At 37.2% G+C, this 20,533-nt stretch overlaps 1 protein-coding gene across 5 annotated transcripts; it reads right to left on the bottom strand.

The window, feature by feature from the left end:
* Positions 1-49: 49 nt before the first annotated feature.
* tmem184a (transmembrane protein 184a) lies at positions 50-19,907 on the bottom strand. Of its 5 annotated transcripts, XM_084925491.1 has the most exons (10): positions 18,712-19,907; positions 18,548-18,620; positions 18,130-18,336; positions 10,355-10,520; positions 9,355-9,445; positions 7,655-7,730; positions 4,649-4,740; positions 3,257-3,426; positions 2,969-3,166; positions 50-1,498 (listed from the first exon to the last, which is right to left on the bottom strand). In XM_084925491.1, exons 3-10 carry the CDS (start codon positions 18,334-18,336, stop codon positions 1,269-1,271), a joined length of 1,230 nt encoding a protein of 409 aa, XP_084781617.1. In that variant the 5' UTR covers positions 18,548-18,620; positions 18,712-19,907; the 3' UTR covers positions 50-1,268. The 5 variants fall into 5 exon arrangements, with proteins under 5 accessions (XP_084781617.1, XP_084781616.1, XP_084781615.1 ...); XM_084925490.1 differs by having other exon boundaries at positions 18,548-19,907; XM_084925489.1 differs by having other exon boundaries at positions 18,130-18,620.
* Between the last annotated feature and the right edge of the window lie 626 nt (positions 19,908-20,533).

Raw genomic sequence — 20,533 nt, 5'->3', positions numbered from 1 at the left:
AAATGAGGCTTTTTTTTCTCATTAAAACAAAAAACAAATGTGAGTTAGAGAAGGAAAACTCTTATTTTATTTGGCTGATTAAGAAACAAGAATAAAACAATTTTGAATGTTTTTATACCCAAATGTAAATTAATTTTTGCTTTCCCAGAAAGACAGGTATTATTGGCACAAGAGGGTATAAAAATTCACAAGCATTTGTTAGCCTCTGTTTTAAAACAACTCTCATGTTTGCTAAAGGGGGAAAAAAGAAATGAGCAAAAGTCTTTTTCTCCTAGCACAGGTTTTGGTTTTATCTAGGCCTGAGATACACACAATAAATATTATTAGGATCTTTCAAATTATACTCCAAACAGAACATATCATATCATATCGAACTAATCAAATTCTGTACAGATTTCACAATCCCTGGAACATGGAATCATAATGTAAATAGTGATGTCCACATGTCAGCCTAAAAAACAAAATAAAGTGCCACTAAATGTATTTACAACGCTGCAGGAACTGTGAAAAACGAATCTAGTAAACTGCTGTCTGGTTGCACTGAGTTTCACTCTTTAGCACACTGAGGAAATTAATGAGAATAATGTAACTCCCACACTGTAGGAGGCAGGTTTATCCAGTTTATCCCTGCTACGGTAGACACAAAGCATTGTGAAGTGCCTGCTCCAAAACTAATGTGTCTTTGAACAAATCCTTCCATTTGTCAGGAAACCGTGCTGAGGAATGCTCAGCAAATACTTCAAACAAGCAGATGCGGGAAACGGTCCATGAAGTGCCACTCCCAGCCATCGCTGGCTTCCCTGCTTCCCACCTGGAGTCACACATTAATCATCTCCTCTTTGAAACTGACATGAATCAGAGGGAGCACACTTCAGACGGCCAGAGAGCGAGCAGTGACATAATGACAGAATCAGCATCGGCGACACAGCTGAAAATCCAGCAGCTTAATTTAAATAAAACACAGCGCTCCAGTCTTCTCTGATAGAGTGAAGGCGACATGTCGTTTTCCTGCAATTATTACTGCCGATATGAACTCAGATCAGATATCTGGCTATTAAGCTATTCATTTTAATACGTAATCCATCATGTGGTCAAATTAGCATTGAAACAGGACAGAAGTAGGAAGCTCATCTGAAATACTGGGAAACTGAAAATTAAACACCTGGGTTCAATCCAGCTTTATGCACTATAAGATAAAGCTGTTCCTCCAGGGGCTCAGCAACAGGGGTGGGAAGGGCACAAACACCTGGATCTTGCTGGAAAAATGCCTAGTACTCATCATCAGATGTAATCAGCATGATTTTGTCAGACTTGCGGGAGCTCTTGCTGCCTGTGGCCACTTTTCCATTTGTGGTGGGCAGGGTCACCTCCTGTGTGGATTGCTGGGTGTACTGCTGATAGGCTGGAGAGAAGTTGTGGATGGCATCCTGCACCATGTCTCCCGGGTTTATCGTTTCCTTCAGACCACTGGAAATGCTCTGCATTGGTGGGAGAATTTCTGTAGAAAAGCAGGAACGAGGACAGGGGCACATTAACGATCAGACAAAATGAGACTGCAATATAATTGCTTTAAAAGTTTCACAAAAGTGATCAATTTGGCCATCTGAATGCAAATAAATGTGAAGGATGTGAACATTTATTTTTAAAAATAACTGCATAATACTTTATTAAATCACTGAAAATTTAAAAAGGAGTAGAGTTTTCATGTACTGACAATAATGTCTATCAAAACGTCCCAATTGCAATGCTAGCAATTGGTCACAAAAAGTAATTTCATGTCTTAAAAAACAACAACAAACTAATAAACCCTTAATAATGAATTCCAGTTATTGGTGGGATCAAGTTTTAATAATTTGCTAGTACTTCTAAATGTTCAAAACATCCAAACATCCGCTAATCTGTGCAATCAAGATTGTTTGATCATTGTATTGATTTCATTGTAGAGACAAAATGGTTTTTGATCTGGTTAAGTGACCAAAAATAGGGCTTGTCGCCATCAAGCGACTAAATATTTAATTTGTACTGTCTGTTTATTGTAAGACAACAATAAAAAAAAAATAAAAAAGGGGGTGGGGGGCTGGTAAAAAAAAAACACAGATTTTGGTTTCAGGGTCACTGGCTCAGGCTTACAAAGGTGTGCAACGAGAAGCGTAAGGTGTGGTAGTTAGGCATGGCTGACCAAGGTTTGGTGAAACTGTAAACCAGGGGTGTGGCAACTTCTGAAATAACATATATAAACACCCGAGGAAATATGAATGTTATTGTCCCAAAGTTCAGCTGTATTCTTGAACGGGGTGACTTAAAACTAATCTAATAATGAGGTACTCTCTATAGAGAAACACTGTTCTATCCAAGTGGACCACATTTTAATTCTGAATTCAAAGAAGTTTAAATGAAATTATGCCTTTTCATCAGCATTTCCAGAAATTGTGTATGGTAAGAATTGTAAGGAATGTAGGATTTTCTATATCAGGAAACATTGCAAAATGGCAGAAGACACATCTTTTAGCTTCTATTTGCAATTTTCTTGCAAGCAGCATCGCTCACTTCATCCTTTTTAAAGTACAGTGCCTTTCCCCTCATTTTCCTCTGGTTTGCTCAAAGGCAAATTTTCTCTAACTTATTAGTCAAATTATATGCTCAGCAACTCCTACAGTCACATAGTTCATGTTTGCACTAGATTTAACTCAATTGCAAATGTGTAAATCTATAGCTACACATTTCAGTTTCTATATCGCTTAAATCCGAGGTATTGTGACTCCTCCAAGTTGCTGGTCTAAAGAGGTACAGGGCAATTCAATTACTTTTACTTCTCAGGCTTTCAGGCCAGTGTCACTCCTTATTCTCTAGGGAAGAAGGGCAATTAGCCTGGGAAGACGTCAACAGATTTTCAAGGCGAGGACAAGAGGTAACAATCAATTGTTTGTTGTTTGTTTCCTCTGTTCTCTGTAAAAACGACATCACTCACCTGGCACTTCATTTTTTTTCTCCTGGTAGACAGTGCAGGTGAAGGCGTATCTGAGGGCAATGGCAGCAAAGAACATCTCAATGCAGATGATAAAGTTCTGCCAGCCTGCCGCCACAGTACCGGCGCCAACCTCGTGTCCGTCGATGAAAAGTGCATTGGGAATGACGCCACAGCGCTCCAGGATGGCGAGGACCATTCCTTCAAAAAGACAACATTTTTAAATCAATTTATATAATTCTATAGGCTGGCAAAGAAAAGAAAAAAAGGGGACACGCACACTGAGCTTACCTTGCCAGAAGGATAAGAAGATGACGGATTTAATTGTGAGAAACTTGAGCACCGGTTCGTACGGTCTGAGCAGGTCACTTGTTGCGAAGAAGAAAAGGAATAGAGCGTAGAGGGCCAGGCTGACTGAAATATTGTAGATGATTGTGATATACAGGTATCCTCCATTCACACTGCATGAAAAGAAAGTTGGAAGAACGGCATAGTAAATTTGCAAACATATATAGGATTTTTTTTGATAGTGTCTACTTATTTGGGTTTTGACTTCTTCAGCTCTTCAAGCTGACTGAAAAGAAGTGGCTTAAATTTGAGGACATTTCAGCCATATCGCATCTTTTTGTCCTCTTCTTTTAACAAGAGGTTAAGACTTATATACACACAGCCTTCTTATTTTTAGGATGCATCCAGTAAACAGACATTTTTGATTGTCAGCCTGCCTTTTTACCCTTTTTGCATTCTAGAGAGCCTCTCTGAGGATTCAGCTGTGACTACACTAATTACTCCCATGCAGTATACCGTGCACGGTTGGCTGAAAGCGTATAAGTAAACAATCTGTGAATCATTATAGCCTTACTGCAGAGCCTAAAGAAAGATGTGAAGAAAGACAGTTATTTCTGACTGCAATTTTTCCTGTTGAAGTATATGAAGAAATAATAACTTTAAACTTCTAAAAAGCGGGTGATGATATAAAGCTGATTGGATACTTCTATATAAAGCCCTCATTGAACTCTGTGCTTCGTTTTGAAACAAGTGTTGTCACAGCTGAATCTTCAGAGAGAGACGGTGAATCAAGAGGCACAGAAGAGCACCTGAAAATAAGTCGGGCAGAATTTACGGCCTGCAGATTTTATAGCTTTTGATTATATGCTAAAGCTAATTTTATTGAATATATCACACTCTCCTTGTTCTGTTAAAAACCTTATTGGCACATGTGAAGCACTAAAGAATGCTGTAATTAAATCTTTCTGTCTGCAATTTATCCCCAGCTTTTGACAGACAAAGTAAAAAATGTGAAATGAAGCAATGCTTCTCCTCCAAGCATAACAGAAAAAGAATGAAGGGCTTTCATTTTAAAACACTACATTTCAGGGAAAGTTGCAAAAAGCAATAACTTGACGTTATCAACAATGCCAATGAAGCAGTGAGTGTGGCTACACATGTGACACAACTGGGACAAACGCAGCAGGGCACCTGTGAAGTTTCTATCCATCAGTTTCAGCTTAAAATAAATACTTTTAATTCAACTATTTTCATTATGCCAGCTGTGAAGAGGTGATATAATTATCTCCATTTGCAAATTGTTCCCATGCACATAAACAGCAAACAAGCCTTCTGGCTATCATGTGGAAGCATATGATACATGGAGAAGGAAATGCAAAGAGAGGTGGTGCTCACTTAAAATCTCCATCGTGATATTTGCCAAAGGCCTGCAGGATGATGGTGATGACTGCCATGATGGGTTTGACAACACAGAACTGGAGAGTCGCCTGAAGAAGAAATTGTAATTCAGAATGAGACATCAAGAAACTATGAAGGAGGATGTGAGAATCTGTTTGCACATCTGACAGACGAAAACAGTGTGTTATATCCCCAATCCCTTTAATGTCATCACCAGCCATTTTCCCACCTCACAAGGTATGGTTTTTTACATTATATGTCGTATACACCAATTCAGTTATTGTTTGTATTTAGTACAGCTAATAAATGTATGAGCTTACACAATTGAAGAAAAAAAGAAAGGAAAAAAAAACAATTCCATCTCCTGACATGGTAATAAACGGGTTAAAAGACAAATAACCGTTTTATGGTTTTATGAGGGGTTATGCACTGAACCATTTTTTGGCTCTGAGAAACAACTTCCTGGGATCTCTTCTGTTTGCTAGGCAATTGCTCAAAGGTAAGAAACTGTCCTGTAACATCGTCCCATAAAACAACAAATTGTTTTTAAACATCAGTTTCTGTGCAGATTTATCATATCCAGTCTTTGAACTACGCTAACTGCTCTTAAATCAAGCTGACAGATGCTCTCAGCAACAAAACAAGCAGGCATATTTCATACAACAAATCATTGCTGTAATTATTAAAAGACTTAAAACACCTTATCATTATAAAATATTAATTATTTGGCAAAATTAACCTACAGGATACATGTTTTAATGCTGATCTGGATGGAAGGTGGATGAAACAACAAAGTAGGCAGCGAATTGAGACCTGCATGCATGCATCCCAAGAGTGACAGGTGCTCTCTGTGTTGTGTATTGAAGCCAGAACTAACCAATTTGAAAGAGGTTGCTCTAAACTCCCATCACTGCTGCTACACTTGAAAGCAACAGACCAGGTCTTTTCAACTTGAGGGATTTCCAGTGACGATGGTCAGCTCGGCAAAATGGCATCGATAATCGTTTAGAACAACGATTTACTTTGAAGCTCAAGTACCAGCAGTTTTCACTTACCGTACGCCTATTCGAGTGCAAGCTTGTCACCCAGAATATCCCCAAAGCAAGTAATTTGCATGATACTTCCTGCCATGCTTAAAATTGAAAACAAAATACACGGCCATAGTTTGCAGTGGATTAAAATTCAACCATGGTTTCTGGTTCAAATTAATTCAGTCCAAGCAATCCACAGTCTTCATACACTTAAATACTAATCTCAGATACATGTGAGAGTGCACTGCATGATACATATGTAAGAGGACACTTTAATTCTGCATGTTTTCTCATCTTGACTAACAACTAGTCAGTGAGTCTCTTTGCTGTTTGGTGTTAACCATGTAGATTTCACACTACACACTAGAAGTGCGACAAGAAAGAATCAAAACAGTAAATGAGGACACAAAAATATTGTGAAGCTCTTCAAAGCCCTGGAAAGCTGAAGATGTATGTTATTCCTCTGCCAAGGAGCTGAGATGGAGGTATGTTTTCAGAGCTTTTCGTTTGTCTGTCAGCAGGATTACACAAAAAACTACTAAACTGAGTTTCATGAAACTTGGTTGAGAAGAGGACAGTGGGCAAAAGAAGAATCTTTCATTTTACAAACAGATCCAGACATTTCAAATTCTAAAACAAGGCATAAGCTTTGGTGAAGGATTCGCTCACAGAGGGCGACTTCATGTCAGCCTAATTCAACTTGTGATTACAAATTTGCACGTTTGATAGAATATTAAGTACAGCAACCTATTAAAATGATCAAACTACAACACTTTGTGGTCATACCATGTTTTACTGCACTTTATTTGTTTATTTGGAAGCAAAACAGCCACAATTCACATCCACGGGATTCCCCAAAGCATCTGACAATGAGATAAATGACTTAAAACTGAAATGTCATCGAACAGTTTAGGATGTAAGAGCCGCTTATCCTCTAACCTTATCTTCAAGAAACACCATGACTCCAGGCTGCTTTTTCATATCAGTATTTCATTTGTTAAGCCCCCTTATAATCACAAACTGACGCGTTCTCAAAATGTGCGAAGAATTTTAATGCTCGTTACACCCGTAAATGTAGATCGAGGCCTATCAGATGTCACGTTCTTCCAGTTTAAGTACTTTCTTGTAAAGAAACTCACAGAGAACAGTGTTTTCTTATTCTGAACCACAGCTTTGTGTGATCGATATGAAGTGCTTCAGTGATTTGATTTAGTTCAAATATATTAATATGTATGGCAGCCACTTAAGCTTGTTTGGAGCAACTGTCAATGACTTTGCTTTGGTTTACATAAGCAAAACAGAATTTAATAATTTCTAAGGTGCTAGATTTATAGAAAGCTTAGTATTAAGCCCTTTCTCTAGGCCTACGTTTCACTGATACACAACAAATTACAAAAAAATACTGGAGTATCTGGATCTATCTTCTTCTTCTTGTCTTAATTACCCCCTCGTAGAGAATTATCTTGTTTATATAGCTTTACCTCAAAGAAATTGCAAGATTTTCCTTTTAAAACATTTCATGGAGGACTTGTGCCAGGGCACAACGGGTGTTTATCACTTGCTTCTTATTAAAAAAATGTTAATTTTATGCATTTTCTTTTGAAGACAGTTCTAATATCCATCAGTGTTAGACTGGAAGCTTGTGCAGCGTCCCAAGACACTGGGATGAAGCACTGCGCTGACAGCTCATATCATCGCTCTGTGTTTATTATCAAACTGCTTTCACCTGGCCTCGATTGCTTTTGTTTTCCTTTTTGTAACCAATGGATGTTATCCTCTGAAAAAACACAGAGCCAATTATAACAGCTGTCATTTTTAAGCAGTCTGAAGACTTGAAGTGAATAATAACTCGCAGTGAAGGGTTTTCTTTTCTTTTTTGTGGATGTATCCTTGTTTTCACTTTGTGCGAGTTTATTTCAGAGGCCCGAAGGAGAGTTTTTTGAGCAGAGATAAAAGCATGATTGAAGCTTACCTGTTTGCAGAATCTCAAAAAGCCAATGGAGTAGCTCATTCCAACGAGGCAGCAGGTACCATACAGACAACTTGATCTGTCAAGTCAACAGAACATGAGGAGTTTTTAAGTTGTGTCAACACTGAAATGTCTGATAACAAAATCAAACAAAGTACACAAAAGATATTTTTCAAACAAAAACTTAAGACATCAATTTGTTCAAGCTTTTGTGGAGATTTTACATTTTATCTGGCTATATTTTAGATTACTGTGAACTGAGTATTTTTGGGCTTTGGATCATTGGTTTGACAGAAAAACACATTAGAAGGTATCACCTGGATCATGAGGATCTATACATATCTATATCTACCTATATAGGTATATATCTTTTTTATTTTTAATATTTTTATTTTTAATTTTTCAACTGTTTAACTCAAATATCTAAATCAACCAATGGCATTGCAGCAATCCAATGCATTTAGGCATGTAGACAAGCACGGGATAACCTGTTTAAATTCATCTTCTCTTCTCCATTCAATCATTAGAATGTAAAGAGTAGTGCTTTAAGAGAATTTGAGCTTGGCATGGTTGTTGGTAACAGCAGCTGGACTGAATATTTCAAAAATTGCCCATCTCCTGAGATTTTCCTGCATCTCTACGATTTACAGAGACTGATCCAAAAACAAAAATATCCAATAAGTGTCAATTCTCTGGGTGAAAATGCCTTGTTGATGCCAGGTGAAATGGCCCAACTGCCTGAAGTTGAAAAAGGCAACAACAACTCAAACAACCACTTGTTAAAACCAAGATATGCAGAAGGCTATCTCTGAATGCACAGCACATGTAACCTTGAAGAAGATGGGCTACTGCTGGAAAATAACACACCAGGTGCCACTGCTGTCAGAGGAAAGCATGAAACAAAGCTGCAATTTCACCAGAATTGGAAGATGAGAACTGGTCTGATGAATCTTAGTTCCTACCTTTCGGACAGTAGGGGTGTTGGTGAAAACAACATGAAAGCACCAATTCAACCTGCTTGTATCAATGTTTCAAACTGGTGGTGGTGGTGTAATGGTATTGGGGATTTTTTCTCAGCAGACTTTGGGCCCATTGGAACCAAACTAAAGATCGTTTAAATGTCATACCTTATCCGAGTATTGTTGCTAACAATGTTTTCCTTTTATAGCATGGTCAGCAACCATTTATAGCTTTATATGCAGTGTGTCCATATTCTGATGGCTGCTTCTGATAATGTCACAAAGCTCAAATCAGAGTTTCCATTGAATTCCTAAAGGGTGAATGATCCTTAAACAAGATAAGCATTATACATCTTGTCTCCACCAGCTCTGTCAAGAAATACCATCATTTAACAGAGATCAGCATTAGAGTCTGAACACACTCGAAAAACTGGCCCAGACTAGCTGCCCTATGGCTGAGTCAGCCATAAACACAGCTTATGAAGACTGGGTAAAAGCAGAGAGATAAAGAGAAGCCTCACCTATGAACAACACAGCAGTTTATTGGTAGCACTTCCACTGTGCTGTTCAAACAAAATGCTAATTCAAGAGTAGAAAACGCACTTTGGACCTTTTGGGATCATAAAAAACAACTATAGTTGGTTCCAGGTGAACTAATGTATTTATTACTCCTAGGTCAACGTAATCATTAACACTAAAAAGCTTTCCATCATGTACATGTAACATAGAACTGAGTGCACTCACTGTATAGGCTTCCCTCGGATCTCTGACATGATTGCACTCTCTCCTCTCAAATACTCAAAGGACAGGCTCAGGAAATTGTAAATGACAAAAGCTGTAACAAAAAAGGAAGAGTTATTTGTCTTTTTACCAAATGTCAAACACATTTCACTGAATAATTTAAACTGTAGGATAAATTTCCATCACCTTTAAGTTTAACTTCACCAAAAAGGTCAAATCATTTTAGAGGAAAAAAACTTTCACATGATAAAAAATAATTAGTCCTACATTTTATAACAATAAATGTTTTAGTCCTTACATTAAGAAGCTTCTAAGGGTTCTGTGTCTCGGAAATCCCTTCCTAATCCTTTGTTGCTATTTAAAGAGGGATTAATGAAGCTAATGCAGATGGTGTCCAGTCAAGAGAAGGTTCATTATGTTTTAGCCGTAGCCGCTGGTGGTATTCCAGTCTTCCTGCTTCCTGATGCACCGCACTATCAATCAGCCACAAAATTGGCCTGCAAACTGGAAACTAATCGCTTGAATAATGCATTTCCTATTTTTCTTCTTTCTCAAATTACTTGTAATCCATTTTGCATATGATTCACCTTTGCCACCGGTGAAGTGCTTTAGTCTCAAAACTTCAATTCATAATTATAGGTACACTGTAAAAACTCTACCTAACTGCCACCTAGAGAACAGGGTTTAAATTAGATTTGCATATTGAAAGTTGCTGCAGGATTTTCAATATCAAACCAAAATAAATTACCTTTCCTGAAAGACAGAAACACTGCAAACCAGGGAACAAAACAAATTCACCAAAAAAATTCAACTCACCCTAGAAATGTAACACCTGAAATAATGAGGTCTACGCACATGAGAACAACGACTGCTGTGAAAAACTAGTTTGGCTACTTCCTTGTGTTTCTACTCCTGGCAGCCATATAAAACAAAGGCAGGGAAGTAACAATGACTGCCCATGAAGAACACCATCACCCACAGTACTGGTGCTTGTGATACTTACCTTCATAGCAGTCTCGGACAGAATCAAAGTAGACATAGTACTGGTTGTTGCTGATGAAAAGAAGGCTGAGCCAAGAATCAAAGGCATAAACTGGCACAATAAACAGGATGCGGATGATGTAGCGCTGCTCATTTGGGACGGTGTAGGATCGAAGGTGTGTATAGATCTGCAATGAAAACATAGTTAAAGCAAAGGAGAACAATTAGGAAACAAATAACCCTTTTATTGCCAAGCATTAATACAGAACCACAAAAAAGGGTTATGAATTCAATAACTTCTATAACTATGGAAGTGATGTCTGCCTACATGTGAAAATTGGTTCAGACCTGCCTTTATTGTTCAACGAAAAACTGGTTATAAGAAGTATTACAACCTCAACTTGAAAATAATTGTTTTTTTTTAATTCATTATTTATGAAGTGTCAAAATGACTTGTTACCTGGCCAAAGAAAACACATATTTACATTCATATGAATCAAATACAAAGTAGAAAACCATCTATCTTTCTATGTAAATCAAGAACAGAATATACAGTTTGACATTTATTCCTTTTCACCTTTTGAATTGACTGATAAATTCTTTAACAATTTGTTAACTCTAAATTTAACTTTAAGTTAAAAATATATGAATATATGAAGATGCTGACCAAAAACAGCTTTTGTATATACTGAATCCATCATTTAAATACTAATAGAACACTAGAAAGTGTGCAGACAACTACGCTAATGACATCCACATAAGGAGTGAGGAGTTGGCAAACCGAGAGTACAAAACAGAGACGAACAAACCACTTGCTACTCACAAACAACATCTGTTGATATTTATTAGAATAGTCACTAGACTTTGCATAAACATGAAAAAGGTTAAAGATTAACTACAGGGTTGTTATTAAGTGGAGATGATTTATTGGTATGATTTAGATCATTCAAAACACCAAGTTTTATATGTTAAATGTCAGTATGTTATTAGCTTAAAATCAATATGTTTATGTATATCAGTAGCAGAGATGAAGATCATATCACATTTTATGACCAGGTATTTCAAGAGTCAGGTAATTCAGCCTCCATAAGGCTTAGATTTTTTAATCACTGCATACTGATAATAAACTTAATAAAACTGTAACTCACCATTGTTTAATGTCTTTGGACTTTGAAGTTTTTACTTTATGGTTACTTATCAAGTTTTTCAGCTTATCAGACATCCGTAGTGGAGAATGGTAACATAGTGGTGATAACTAATTCATTTTTTTTTTTTTCTGTAATATACTTATATATCTATATTATTGCTAATATATATTGTAATATATCTATATCATGGCTAAAGCACTTCTGGATGGATGCAAACTGCATTTCGTTGCCCTGTACCTGTGACATGTGCAATGACAATAAAGTTGAATTCTATTCTAATTCTATTTTTCTACAGAGAAGAAACAATATAAACCACAAGAGTGTAAACACTAAAATGCCAGGCTCCCAGGAGCAACCATGTCACCATTTTCTTTTTAATCTGGATGGTATTCCTTGCCACATTGTATCTTGCCCTGACTGTTCTGTCTGCCACAATGAAATACTAGAAGCATGTTGTGTAGAATAAAGAGAAATTACCCAATGCCCATTTTAATGACCTCCCCAAACAAAGTTACTGACCACACCTTACATTGTATAGCTCTTACTTAACAATATGATCGGTAACTGGACTTGGTTTCAATTGAATTATATTTAAAATGTGATGTAGTGTATCTGGCAACACACACATATCACATGGCAGACAACTCAGCTGTAGTTTTTAGACTTTATATAAAAATCATCACCTGACAGGATAGTTTTACAATCAATGAGTCATGTTCAAACAGTGAATCCTTTTTCCAAGCTCCTACTTAAAATGAAGTATGGATAATAAAGTTAAGAAAGTGACTGGGTTTTACTATGTGTTTATGTTATGACAAAATGTTAAATGTAATTGTTCCTTTTGATGCTCTAAAGGTGACGTAATGCAATGCCACCACGGAAGTACTGTCTAGTACCATCAAGATTAAGAAATCCACAGCAAAATGCTGCAACATAAAGCAGTTGGGAAATATGGTGGGGGTTATATCCCAACTGTTTGTATCACTGAAATTTAAATTGATACAGTCTTGTCAAACTTATAATCATAGGAGCAGTTGAACACAACAAAACCCAATGTTTATACTTATATCAGATTAAAATGAGTCTGTTTTGTATAAGAAAAACTTCTTCACAGGTTCTGTGGTAATGTAATGATAACACCTTTAATATGCAGCTAAACAATGGCTGTTAGTACTAATATATAGTAGTGAGAAACAGTTTGGCCCCTCCCTTTCTGATTTTCTATTTTTTTGCTTGTTGTCATATTTAAAATGTTTTAGATCATCAAACAAATTTAAATATTAGACAAAGATTAAAAAAGGTAAACACAAAATACACTTTCTAAATCAAGGCGTTTATTATTAAGGTGGAAAAAAATCCAACCCTATATGGCCCCAGAAAAAGTGATTGCCCTCTAAACCTAATAACTGGTTTGACCACCCTCAGCAGCAACAACTGTTTGATGAGTCTTTGACAACACTGTAGAGGAATTTTGACCTACTCATGTTTTTAATTCTGGTATGACATTCCTTTTCTGAAATGCCGCGTTACTTTTCCGCCAGATGTAATAGGATAAACCTTCCAAAAGATGTAAACTTTTGTCTTGTCAGTGCACAGAATATTTTCAACAAATCTCTGGGATCATCCATTTGTTTTTTGGCAGATGTGAGATGAGCCTGTGCATTCTTTTTGTTCAGCAGTGGTTATATCCTTGGAGTTCTCCAATGGATGCCATTTTTGCCAATTCTCTTATTTGTTGTTGAATCATGAACTCTGACCTTAACTGAGACATGTGAAGCCTGCGGTTCTTTCATGCTGTTCTGGGTTATTCTGTGACCTCCTGGATGAGCTGTCAATGTGCTCTTGGAGCAATTTTGGTAGGCTGGTCATTTCTGGGAAGGTTCATCACTCTTCCAAGTTTTCTCCATTTGTGGATAATGGCTCTCACCATGGTTCACTGGAGTTCCAAAGCCGTAGAAATTGCTTTGTAACCCTTTCCAGACTGATAGATGTCAGTGACTTTGTTTCTCAGGTTTTTCTTTAGATCACAGCATGTTGTGTTGCTTTGCACATATGCAAAACACTAGGAAATCAGGAAGGGGCAAACACTTTATCACGCAACTGTAACTTCAGTAACTGCAATGTAAAGGTTCTTGATTTTCAGTTAACATATTTTTTCAATATCTTGTAACTATAAAAAGTCTATCTAAAGCCATTTTAATTTACAAGCGCATGTAGTGCCATTTTCAAAGTTACTTTTTACCTAGACAACATTAAAAAACAAAACATGCCCAGCTAACCTTACAATTACTGTAATTAATTACCAACAATTTGAAGCAAAAAGGGTTCTCTTGCTTAAATGTATCATTTAAACATTCAAAACGTGTCTAAAGACGTATAATAACACCCAAATTAGCATATCGGAGTGAGGAGCTTGCAAAGTTGGAGTCTAATCAATGAAACAAAATTGTAGGTGTGCATTGGAGCTAAAGAAGAAAAAAAAAAGCCACAAGCAAAGCAAACCATTTGCTACACAGCATCCATTGATATTTCTTGGTCAAAACAGTTACTACACTTATGATCATGAACTATATTTACATAAAAAAGCAAGAGTTAAAATTTACTAATGAGCCCAGTTAGAAAGGTTGTCACTAGGTGGAGACCGTTTAGTTCTGCAGGTACTCAACCGAGAAGTGAGTTCTGGGCTACAAAACCACAAGTATGTGGTTTTTAGTGGTTATTGGCTTAAATGAATTGTGTTTGTCCATATTTGTGACATAGATGAAAATCATGTCACATTTTATGACCAGCTAATTCCATAGGGCTCCCATACTTCTTGTCAGAAGTCATGTATACTGATAACAAACTTAATAAAACTGTAACTCACTTTCTGAAAATGTCTTAAAAAAGGAAGTTAGTGATGTGTAAGTGTCAACTTTAAGCTTATCAGACACTCTTATACCGATAATAACTAATGTTCCTTGTGTTTCTATAGAACAGACAAGACATATCACAAAGAGTGAACACAGACATATCAAACTCCTGAGTGCAACCATGTCATCCTTTTCTTTTTAATCTGTATGGTGTTATTTCTTGCGGCATTTTATCTTGCTGCGACTCTTCTGACTGCCACAATGGAATACAAAAGTACAGAGGCATGTTGTCTAGAATAAAGAAAGATAATCCACCCTCCCACACCCTCCCAGAACATTCCTGCTACTAAATTACAAACCACACCTTACATTGAGGAGCTCCAACTTAAGTATATGTTCGCTAACTGGACTTTGTTTTAACAAACTGGTAAACTGGTAAAAAGTCTTAACTTATTATTTTTACACACATGTGCATACACATACATACACACACAGTTGCCTCTATAAACACGCTTGACGACACGTAAACTAACACATGCACCATATGGCAGACAATTCAGCTATCATTCTTATCAGTGACCTTTAGCTTTTAGACAAAGCTTTACATAAACACGGAACAATTATTACACCAGTGAGTCACATTTATTGATCACTACTGTTATATGTGGTTAAGAAAAGGATTGGCATTTTCCAGTCTAGTCTTAAATAAATAAAATGGAAATAAAACACATATCTGTTAGATAAGTAGTGGAAAGTCTGAGGAAGGTTCTTCCTTTCAGGGCTCTTGGGTAATGCAACGCTAATACGTAACCACAGTGGCTAAGACCGTCAAGATTAACAAATCGACAGTAAAACTGTTGGGAAATATGGAAGAGTTATATCTGTAGTAGTGTCTCTTCAGCTAAAAAATAAAATTTCACTGAAAAATCAGTCAAATTATCTCCTCAGTATTGCTATACTATTGCTGAAAATGGATGCAGTCAAGCACAAAGACCTCTTAAAGTAGAGTGATTATTAAAGAATAAAGAGAGACATCATTTTCTGGTAATAACTTAATATTCATTCTTCATAAAATGACAATTTGAAGAAAAGAAAAAAAAAAGGACTAGCAGTTTAAATTTCCTCCGTAAACGCAGACACTTATGACTCATCAGTCAGCTACCTCTATATGAGAGGTAATCCAATTAATCCCACCAAGCTTAAGTCAATTTAGCCTAAAAATAAAAACATCATTATTTCAAGTCTGACCATACCGCCTCCAATATTTGTATGATTATTTTTGTGGTTATTTCTGGATTGGCTGTAGCTCAGGAGGGGGAGCGGAAGGGTGATGGTTTGTTCCCTGACTCCCCCAGTCTGCATGCCAAATATCCTTGGGCAAGGCACTAACCACAAGTTGTTCTCTGATGCATCCATCGGAATATGAATATATGTGAATGTTAGCTAGAAAGCACTTAAAGGATAGAAAGTTCTTCTGTGAATGGTTGAATGCTGTATAAAGTACTTTGAGTGCTCTGGGAGAGTAGAAAGGCACTATATAAGAATTAATCCATTTAGTCCATTATTTTTGATCTTTTTTAATTGTAAACTGAATAGCTTCAATTTAAAAGGTTACTAAAGACTCTAAAACAAACATTGTTGGACATTAGAAAAGCTGTGTTGAGATTTTTTTAATATAATTTTGGGGTATCTTATCAAGACAAATTGATTCCAGTCACTCAAAAAATAACTGCCACATTAACTGATACAGAAAATAATTACAACTTCACCTTAGACAAGCACACAACTAGTCTGTGGATCACAGAACTTTCTCTACATTGAATGAACTCTAACCTTGTGTAGAGCATAAAGGAGAAATCCTTCAGATATATCATTTTCAGTCATTTTTGTCACAAATTTATGCAAAGCCAAAAAGATGAGTGCTTTGACTGGTGACGGCACTGGTGTTTGTGACAACCCTTCAGTGTACGTGGTAATGGGTGTGTTTAAAAGCATTTTGCAGCGCTGTAGGAAATTGAGAAAATTATTACCAATTTAATTTTTTTTCACATGAATGCAAAAGAATGGCATGAATGGATCTAAAAATCTCACTTATAGCACTTTACTCAGCACATTCCCATTTCAGCCTACACATTAAAGGCTGATTACTGTGAAAACGGTGGCCATCATATAGTGAAGCAGACTGTAGAATGATGCCCTAAATTTGCTTTAAAACACAGAAATATATATCCTTTCTGACTCCGCAGGCAAATCGTAGTTGTGTGATGAAAAATGGCTTCAGCCCACAGTATGGATAAGGGAAAAATGAATACACAAATAAACTAGAACAGGACTGAATCTAAAGTATACGTGGTAGCTAAAGGAGAATGCCTCCTGGAACACATAATACAGTCATAAAACATGACATAAATTCAGTCTGATGTTCTTAATCCCAAATGCTTCACGTTGCAAAGGGACCAATAAGCCCGCCCACCCCACACACACACACACACACACACACACACACACACACACACACACACACACACACACACACACTTCACAGATTGCTACTCCAAAATGCACTGGAAACGTTATAGCAGAGGATCTAAGGTCATCGTCGATATGTGTTTAGTATTCAGAATGTGAGTTTAAGAGTCTATAGCAATCCTCTGGAGCGGAGTCAGATGAAACACCACCAGCATTGCAACACTCCTCCTGCAGACCATTTTATTCCCTCCTGTGCTACACAAAGGATGTCGGTTACAAGCCAGCATCCTCCCTGTGGAACACTTGTTGTTTATTTGTTCAATTATGATGTCTTGCTGGCAAGTGTTTGGCCAAACATGTACTATATTAAAAAGATAGAAAACCAATTGGCTCGATACTGTGTCACAAATCCCTAAACACAGATTGCTTGTGGATCACTGATTGCAACATTTTAATGCTCTCTATGTCGCAAACTTATTTATCTACATAAATAACGTGTCTTTCATTCATCACACTACCTAATATAAATATGACACTGTATACATTTAGTCCAATGATTCTGGATGGGTGCATAATCAGTATTTAGGCTATAAGATCAGTGAACATGAACACAAAATCCTCTTCCTTTATAATGTGGAAAATGTTATTTAAAAAAATCAGTTGGTTTCCCTGCTGATGGTGCACAGCACTCTTTGGCATTCACTATGAGTGAAAAAAACATAATGATCAGCTATCATCTCAGCACAGTGGGCACATCAACCACACATGCGGAAACACTTCTTTGCAGCAGTGATAAAATGGTTTCTGGGTAAAGGTAGTCTGTGGTGAGCCACTCATTCATCGTGGCCATGTTCTTACCCATACAGAGAGGGCTCACTGTGCATTCATTGTCCTGTAATAAGCTTGGGTATTTTTGTCAGTTTTGATCTAGTAGTCAACAACAACTAAAAAGTAAAACAGCGCTCACACTCACAACAAGTGAGGAAGTCCAACCAAGTTAGGGACTTACTTACTTGCTTGCATGGGAATAAAGTAATACCTTTAAATTAGATAAGAAAGTGCCAGGGTGAGAACCAAAACAAATAAACAGTAAAAGCAGGGAAAATGAAGTCACTGCACTAATAAGCCTTTAGGAATAGAATAACTTGTTTCTGTCCTCTGGACAGGGAAGTGCAGCACATCTGTTTCTGTTACACTAAAATGGTGAGCTGAACTCTATGCGTTTGCATCTTTGAGCGTGTGATGCTTTGTAATGCAGTGATTTTAGTTCTTTTCACGTATTTACAGTGATTTACATGAAAACCTTTTGTGAAATGGTGCATACTCACCTGGTGACAAGTTATTAGCAAGGCAGACCAGACGAATATTCCTGAGAGGACCTGGGCAGCCACTGTGTTTAAAAACATCCCATCCTGTATGATTGCTCCGTTGCCTGATACAATAATGGTCATGTTGGACATGCCTGACTTTGATGCATCCAGGGCAGACGAATTATTTTCGGTTAATGAAGCCATGTCTTCCGAAGAAAGGTTCATCTGAAACAGAAAGAAAACACACCAAGTCGGTATAGTTTTTTTTTTTTTACAGACAGTGAGCACACGGCCCCTCTGTGTTTGACTGAGTGACTGTATGCTGCCCATTAGGCACAAGACAAAAAAGGCAATAGTGTTTGCTAAACGGACACAAGAAGTGCCAATTTTAAAGAAAAGAGATGAATGTGGTTCAAATGATCTTATCGACTCGTACCTTCTTTACTGTCAACAAAGAGATCTCCTTGTCCCGGAGAGGGCGGAAGTAGCTTTATCGCGTTTAGAAGTCACTGTCCACGAGCCAAAATTACACGACGAGCTTTAAGGGTGAAATATATTTTCAGAACAGCTAAACGTGACAATTTAGGCCCATTTACTAACCGCTCGTTGACTTCATCCGCGACGCAGTCAACAAACTAGACTTCCTTGTTTGAGGCAGGTGTCTCGCAGAGGTCGAAGTCCACACAGTCGGAGAGCATAAAAAAATGCTTCTATAGAGTATACAGATATTGCGATAGACCCCGAATTTACTGCGAGATGCCACGAAATAACAAATAAAATTATAAACAGCAGAGATTTGAACGTATCCTCGAGTGGCGACTCTGGGAAGCGGCACAAATCAACAGGTTTACAGGTGGAGGGTTCACGTGACCTGGGCTTGACGCCTGTCGTCATCACGTTACTTCAGTGACAGAAAGTGCGGCATATTTCCGCTCACAGGTGCGCTTACACCCGCGGCTAGAGGCAGAGGTTCGCATAGAGTTCAGTGGTTACGTGAAAGGCACATCAGAATCACCCATCATCATCATCTATGACACAGCCAAGGATATGCACCCAGACCCCAAGAATTATTGGTGAACTGGATGATTGCACCGACTGTAGCAGCATTTGCCGGCCTCCTCTCATATTATATACATCATGTATAACAAGACCACTGACTGTTGCTGCAAGATCACATAGACGGTGGCAGGACTTTCTTTAAAGGAGCCTGGACCAACAAACTCAGTGACACCTTGGTGCTGGTTTTGTATAATTAGATAAACATCATCTTATTCTTTACGTTGTCATATTATTGTAAAGTTTTGGTTATTGGCTTTCCGTTTCTATGGGCTCTGCCTTCTGTCCTATTTATGGGGAAAAATCTAAGATAAGATTCAAAGATAAGATGGTATTCTCTGATGGATTTAGATGAATGCTCAAGTGCACTTAAGCTCTACTAGCCTCTCATCAATGAGGAGCGCCCCTATGCAAAGTTACATGAAACAACAGGAAATTGGATGAACGCAGTGCTTTATTATGTTCCATTTCTAGTTCTACATTATTCATTTCTTTAGATGTTTTATTTAATGATGATGCTTTGACAAAAGTTGATAAATTTATAGTTACTTCTTGTCTTCTCTTCAAGGCAGACCCTGGGAGGAATTTGAGGAAGGTTACTTGGCTATGAAGATAATAAAATATGTAAAATATGACCTGGCCTCATTAAGGGAACATCGGGTTATATGACAAAAAGTGCTATTCAGTACCTGTTCATACTATTTTTATGAACTCACAACTTGTGACTGAATATTTAAAAAATGTTGTCTTTGTCTTTTCCTAATAAGTTTTCCTTGACGTTAGTATAAAGAATCATGAGGGCAATAAAAGCTGTGAAAGAAAATAACGCCCAGTGCTCCAAAAATGCTTCTCCTTTATTTTACTTGATAATGTGACAGCGGACATTGTTGATGTGACTCATTTAAACTATGTTGGCTGGAATAAAAGTGGATAACAGTGAAAAATATCATTAATTTAAAAAATAAAACCAAAAAAACGTAACAGGAAAGATTTCAGTTGCTGCTTTGTTTTCAATCTTATACTAACGTTAGTTAATTTATGAATATATTTTGAAACTGCAACAAGTTGTTTAACCCACAGGCAAACTATGAACACAGCACTTTAATAAAATCGGCTGGTAATGATGTTGTTGCCCTGTGAGAAGCACTTTGTATCGTTGATTTAGAAAACTGTCTTGCTATACAAAGATAATTAGCTATAATAAAATGATCAAAGTGAAGAGGGCTGTAGTGTATCTCAATTTGCATTATGGCGTTGCTGAGAAAATGCTAATAATACTTACCCTTAACAAGTGCAAGAGTTAAAATTGATCATCTCTTTAAATGGAAAGCAACCATATTTATTTTAGTTCATTTCGTTTCTAAAT

This window comes from Perissodus microlepis, chromosome 4 (assembly GCF_051167445.1).
Source record: "Perissodus microlepis isolate ML-2025 ecotype Zambia chromosome 4, ASM5116744v1, whole genome shotgun sequence".
Classification (NCBI taxonomy): Eukaryota; Metazoa; Chordata; class Actinopteri; order Cichliformes; family Cichlidae; genus Perissodus; species Perissodus microlepis.
Note: the sequence above shows the minus strand (reverse complement) of the source record. Positions and strands in the feature narration are given on the sequence as shown.